This window comes from Sclerotinia sclerotiorum, genomic scaffold (assembly GCF_000146945.2).
Source record: "Sclerotinia sclerotiorum 1980 UF-70 scaffold_23 genomic scaffold, whole genome shotgun sequence".
NCBI lineage: Eukaryota > Fungi > Ascomycota > Leotiomycetes > Helotiales > Sclerotiniaceae > Sclerotinia > Sclerotinia sclerotiorum.
In genome coordinates this window covers 92,003-98,574 of record NW_001820813.1, presented here as the reverse complement: position 1 = coordinate 98,574, position 6,572 = coordinate 92,003, and the positions used below count along the sequence as shown (strand labels likewise).

The 6,572-nt window shown below is 46.3% G+C and overlaps 2 protein-coding genes across 2 annotated transcripts; one reads left to right on the top strand and one right to left on the bottom strand.

Annotated features, from left to right (window-relative positions):
* Nucleotides 1-1,046: 1,046 nt before the first annotated feature.
* SS1G_12987 (hypothetical protein) lies at nucleotides 1,047-1,995 on the bottom strand (the record flags this gene model as incomplete). The annotated part of the gene is made up of 3 exons (XM_001585845.1): nucleotides 1,047-1,313; nucleotides 1,365-1,531; nucleotides 1,839-1,995. The coding sequence occupies 3 exons, from the start codon at nucleotides 1,993-1,995 to the stop codon at nucleotides 1,047-1,049; spliced, it is 591 nt and encodes a 196-aa protein (XP_001585895.1).
* A 920-nt stretch (nucleotides 1,996-2,915) lies between these two features.
* Nucleotides 2,916-6,277, top strand: SS1G_12986 (hypothetical protein; the record flags this gene model as incomplete). The annotated part of the gene is made up of 6 exons (XM_001585844.1): nucleotides 2,916-3,167; nucleotides 3,660-3,734; nucleotides 3,785-3,952; nucleotides 4,003-5,080; nucleotides 5,147-5,218; nucleotides 5,562-6,277. 6 exons carry the CDS (start codon nucleotides 2,916-2,918, stop codon nucleotides 6,275-6,277), a joined length of 2,361 nt encoding a protein of 786 aa, XP_001585894.1.
* Between the last annotated feature and the right edge of the window lie 295 nt (nucleotides 6,278-6,572).

Below are 6,572 nucleotides of genomic sequence, written 5' to 3'. Positions count from 1 at the left end.
AAACTATTTGTCCTGTACTACACTAGGGTTTATATAACGATACTGTACTGGAGGCAGCGGCTGCCTGAGGTTTCGTCTGGTTGGTAGTTTGTTACGAGGTTTGCCGTCTAGATCACGTGGAAGTGCTCCAGGCTCTCGAGGTGGTTTATAACTAGGCGTCAAGCAGGGACTTAAGTAATGACAATAATGATATACAATTCGTAACTAATAGTAGAGTATACTAAATGATTGATCTTGAGCACGAAGCTCTATACAAAGGGAATCCATCTTGATTATATAGACCTTCATGCCTATGGCTAGTCAGGACCGCGCAGCGGTCCTGGACAGCCAGCGTTCCTGGACAGCCAGCGTTCCTCAGCGGTCCATAACGTGACTTTAATCACGTTACCTTGGTTTAGTCATGTGACGCGGCATAGAAGATAGCCGTTGTAACATAGTTGTAGGTTAAGGCTTTATCACTGGTATTCACTTGGAAGTGAATTCGTTACTAGATCAAGTAGGATGTAGGTAAACTAATTGATAACTAAGTTGAGCACGAAGCTCCTAAACTATGAAACTACTCTGAATATATAATGATCGATAAAGGGAGCCCTAGGAGCTTTGAGGGCTCCTAGGGCTCCTTATCACGTGATTCCTTTTCATCCCATGACACTAATCCTATGTTACGAGGTTTGCCGTCTAGATCACGTGGAAGTGCTCTAGGCTCTCGAGGTGGTTTATAACTAAGCGTCAAGCAGGGACTTAAGTAATGACAATGATGCAATTCGTAACTAATAATAGAGTATACTAAATGATTGATCTTGAGCATGAAGCTCTATACAAAGGGAATCCATCTTGATTATATAGATCGTCGTACTGTATATCCCACCGTTCCCCTCGATATAAATCAGTGGGACGAGTGGGACCGCGTGACCCCCTGATCAGTCATGTGATACGGGGCTTAGTCATAACTGAGTACCGCCGTAACACTTAGTCGTGGTGCTTCACCCCCGGAGTCTCGCGGCCGCCGCATCAGGCAGCGTGCGTGCACGAGCCAGCCGCTTCCTTCAACAATCCCTCTTCAATTCTCTTAATTCCTCTGTTGTTTTACGAATTTCGCGATAGGCAGCATAAACTTCTTGAGCATTTATTGGTTGATCAGCACTTTGAGACTTCAGTTCGAAAACGTGACGGCGCCAGAGAACGGCAACGGTATGATTGGGAGAGTAGTGCTTCATGCTATCCACACTAATACCGGGAAGACGCGTGGCGTAAAATAGCCAGTTGCGCCCTTCAGATGTGAGAGTCTCGCCATGAAGCGTGTCGGGTGCAATCTAATCGTTGGATAAGCATCTCGCAAATTCGACGGCAGCTGAAGTTATAACTGCAGCGCGCCATGCTTGCGACCTTTGTGGTGCATTTATGGGGTGGATGAAAGTAAATGGTCCATTTTCGGGAAGTGGTTCTCGACGCTCCAAGTACATCTGACGTTCGTAAGCATCAGCTATGACCTCAGGTCCAACCTCTTGAATTCGTTGATACAGTGAGGTCCCTGTGCATTGAGTAACGCTCGCAGTGCTTCTGTGGTCTCAAGATGCTTGTGAACAGTATCAACGGCGCGTCGGGATTCCCAAACATTTTCAGGATGTCTTCAAGTGCAGGCAATGGAAGTGGCGGTAGTCTGGGGAGGACGTGCTTGACACTCGAGTTTACTGATTTAGGTGGCGTTAGGATGCCTGTCACTGATAATTTTCTAATGCTGTCATCTGTTTCTTCGCTATCACTGGTGCCTTCCGCACTGGAACCAGATAAAGCTATACGTGAGCATGGGGCTACCTTTCGCGCAAGGCTATGTATACACTGATCTGTCATAATCTCAGAAGATTGTAGAGGTGCTTCAAATTCGCGAGTAATCCAGTTTCGCAACTCGATAGCGACTAATGATTTTTGACCGAGATTCAATATAGAACCATCACGTTCGTTGACTTGGGTAGCATCCACGGAAATTAAGGGCATATGATGCAAGGTTTCCTAAAGTACAAGAGCCCTGAGGCCCGAAGAATAGGCTGCAGGAGTTGTTCATCCAATAGCGAGACATGATATTGACCGAATCTGCTTCGCTTGATGAGTATCAGTGTACTTATCAAATACACTTCGGGCATTCTTCCACCTCCTATGGTGATAGTGATGTCCAATCGTTTCGGATTTTCGAGCACTCCAAGATGTTCAATTGGGAACCGTAACAAGTTTCGCCTAGAGGAACGCCGCGGATAAGTTTGCCTTCAATGGTATGGTTCAAGTTCTGCCAAACTCTTGGACGAGGCCATCCGGCGTCACTTGGAAAGTATCGGCATACTAGCTCGTGGCGAGTAATCATCGGCGTACTTAGAGATGTATTTTCAAGAGGTAGCGTAAGTGATTATCCTCGTTAAGCGTGGCATCTTGTGGTAAAAAACGATATCTGATTGCAGACATTGCGGAAAAGTGATTTGCTTTAGGCATATTTATTCTCCTTGATTTTTGTCCTCTTACCCTATGCACTTCGAGTATCAATCACTCTTAGTAGAATGGAGGCCGCTTTTGCAGACACATGCACAAGGTAAAATAATCACGAGTTTTAGGAACCTACGCCGCAGCTAAGCACCAACCTTGCATATTGGTCAAGTGGGGGTGATGCAGTAATAGGTTCGTTGAAGCAGTAACATGCATATGACTCTTAAACCAGCGAGTCTTACAGGCAATACATGTCCGCACTGCCTTCCAATCAAACCAAGCCCATAGTGACAGGCAACATAAAACCAACGCAGTCCACCACTTTCACTTCTTGAAAAGTACGACAAATCAAGGCGTTGTAGTAAAATTCCTACTCGTTTTCAATATCTCTCGAAATCTTTTCCCAACCTTCCAAGGCTCAGTTTCGAAGCCACTTTTACGTGATGGCAGCTAACCATGAGAGCGTTGCGCAATGGCAAGATGCTTTGTTGCCTCATGTCGTCGACCGATTGGCTCGGGATAGGCCAGATGTCAAGTATGGCGAATGGGTGACCAGCTCCAGTGTAATCACCATTACCTACGCACAGCTGGCTAACATCATTAATTGTCTGGCTTGGTTACTTGTGGAACAGCTCAATGGTCCTGGTAGCTATGGCGCTCACGCCGAGGTTTTGGCATATGTTGGTGCGAATGATGTACGCTAATCGGCGTTAGTCCTTGCTGCCAATAAAGCTGGTTATACGGTTCGTATGCTTGCTATTGTCTCTATCTTGGTTAAATGTACTGACATGCGTATGCTTCTTAGATATTTGTAACTTCACCTCGAAACAGCCCAGCCGCTCACCGTGCTTTATTTGATCGACTAAAATGCCGCACTTTGATTACATCAAACCCCGTTCCACCGCCTGCTAATGCTATTCTTGATGCCGTCAAACCACTACATCATTTTACGGTGCCGTCGGTTGAAGAGCTTCTTATCAAGCAGTATCCGGCTTACACATTGAACAAGACCTTTCAAGAGCTGCGACGGACCCATATGGTCGTAATGTAAGGCTTGCTATGCGTTCTAGTTCTTCTTCACAGCTAACGAAATTTCTAGGCATACATCCGGGAGCACAGGATTACCCAAGCCTACTATTTGGACACATGAAACATGCACACAGGTCTTAAATGCTAATAGCTGCCAGACACCCGGTGAAATTCCTTCTGTAAACAGCTTGATCAGTGGTAAGCGTGTCATTGTAACGCTACCACCATTCCATGTATGTCATTCTAAGTTGATTATAAGACTGAAGCTAATAACTTTTGTAAGGGCGCTCTCCTCGTACAACTCTTGGTTGGTGCTATTCCATATGGAAATGTTGTCATTGCCACGGTAGCATCACCTATACCCACTGTCCAGGGTGTCGTAGATGCCCTGAAGCAATCACCGGCTGATGTAGCAATACTCGTACCTTCTGTGGTGGCTGAATTGGCGCATGTATGTAATAACCTTTCTTCCTGAGTCTTGGCTGATGGAAAACGTTTTAGAATGAGGAACTGCTTGACTACTGCGCTATTAATCTCAAAACGATCATTTACATTGGCGGCGACCTCCCTCAAGACCTAGGTGATCGTGTTGCCTCCAGAATATATCTTCGTTGTCTGTGGGGAGCTACCGAGACCGGAATTGTCCCTCAATTACTTCCATCGGCATTAGGCCGGACTTTGTGGCGATACGTAAAATTTCATCCATGCATTGGCGCTATTTTTGACAAGACGACCAGCGGCATCTATGAGTTGGGGATCCAACGTAAGAAGGCCCTCGCCGATATGCAGCCATGCTTCACCGTCCCAGGAATGCAGCAGCTTGAAGAATATCGCACTAAGGATTTGTTTGAACCGCATCCTAGTATCCCAGATCTGTGGTGTTGGCGTGCTCGGTCAGATGATATTATTGTTTTCCTGAATGGCGAAAAGACAAACCCCATTTCGATGGAACAGCATATTATGGCTAGCAACCCTGAAGTAAGCGGCGCACTTGTCGTCGGAGCACAAAAGTTCCAGGCCGCTCTCCTGATTGAGCCAGTTTCGGATTTACCTCTTACAACAGCAAACCGGGCTGCTCTTATAGAGCGAATATGGCCGAGTATTGAAGAGAGTAACCGTACTGCTCCAGCTCATGCACGTGTTGAGAAATCTTTCGTTCTCGTCATTCCCATGGGCCGCCGCCCAATTCGTGCTCCCAAGGGAACTTTTATGCATGGTGCTAATATCAGCCAGTACACCAAAGAGATCGAGAAGCTTTACAAGGACGCAGATGTGTTGTCGATTAACAACGATGATTTGGCTAGCGATACAAGGCAACATGTCGCTCCAACAGGTCTTGACGGAACTACGCATCTTGTCCGGCAACAAACCCTTGCTGTAACAGATTGGCCAAGTCTCGACAATGATGACAATCTCTTCGACCGTGGTATGGATTCACTCCAAGGTCTCCAGCTTACGCGTGCCTTACGACGTATCTTTTACCATCCTGATTTTGCCCTTTCGACTGTCTATCAAAACCCCACCGTATCCCAACTGGTAGCCGCCATTCTTACACCTAACGAAACTGTTCAAAGTGAACGTGGGTCTATGGAAGGTTTACTTGCTACATATCGCAAGCTCATACATCATATACCAGTATCTAAAGAGACATCTGAGCATCCCAAGCAGGCATCTGAGCAAATCAATGTCCTCTTGACCGGGTCTACAGGCATCATAGGTACTCATTTATTGCAAACACTACTTAGCCGCGATAGAATTGCACGCATATTTTGCTTGAATCGTGGCGAAGACGGCGGGAGAGACACACAATACAAGAATTTTGTTGCAGCTGGATTCCCTACAAGCCAACTTGACAAACGTATTACTTTTATCAGTCAATGTCGAGTCACCATTCCTAGGTCTAGATAGTACTTTATACGACTCGCTTCGTTCAGAGGTCAACCTCATTTTCCACGCAGCATGGCCCGTCAATTTTAACCTGGTATTATCTGCGTTTCGTCCACAGCTTGCCACGTTGGTGAACTTGTTCACTCTAGCTGCTTCTGCTAATTCTCCCACAGTACGGTTCATTTTCATATCATCCATAGCCGCTGTGGAGGGACATAGATACGGAGCAGCTCCCGAGCAAATCCTCGAAAGCCTCGATACACCTGCACCTTTTGGCTACGGCCGCGCCAAATTCCTTGCAGAGCTGCTTGTCGACGCTGGTGGTCGGCATCTCGGAAACAAAGTACCTACGACTGTGATGCGCGTGGGTCACGTTGCCGGTCCGGTGCACAGCCCTGGAATATGGAATCCGCGGGAGTGGCTACCAAGTTTAGTGCTCAGTTCCTTGCACTTGGGACAAATTCCCGATAGCCTTGGTCCGGGGTTTAACAATGTCGATTTTGTGCCGGTGGACTTGTTGAGCGATATACTAGTTGAGCTGGCTACGGCTGCAACGACACAGACAGCCCATAACGCGGCGACGGTGTTCAATGTGCGGAATCCGCAGCTGGTGTCTTGGAGCACGTTGTTGTCTGCTATTGTGGCAATACAGCCGCTTCAAGTAGTGTCACCGGCGACATGGCTGGCTAGTTTGCGAGCGAGCAGCGAGGCAGATTATGAGGATGAGGATGTGGCGGCGAACCAGGCTGTTAAATTACCTGATTTTTTTGAAGGTTTGTGGGCGATACACGCGGATACTGAGAAAGTGTCAGTGCAGCCTATGGTGATGGAGAAGGCTCTCGAAGCAAGCCCTGCCATGCGAAAGCTAGATGCTGTTAAAGTGGAATGAATGCATAAATGGGTTGAAGAATGGGTGGCTGCGAGGAAGTGATATCGATTACACTTTTGTCCATCCTGGAGCTCGTGGAATACAGTATGACAAGCTCTTCTTCTCTTTTATGTGATTCATATAATTTGGAGCGGTATTTTTTTTAATACAAATAACTAGTCACCCAAAATAATAATAATAATAGTGAATAATTATATTTCAAAAAAGAAACTGCTATAGAGATAGGTTTGAGGATAAATATTATAAAATTATAATCAATATAACCTTTCAACAACACCCCGATATAGCCCCTCGC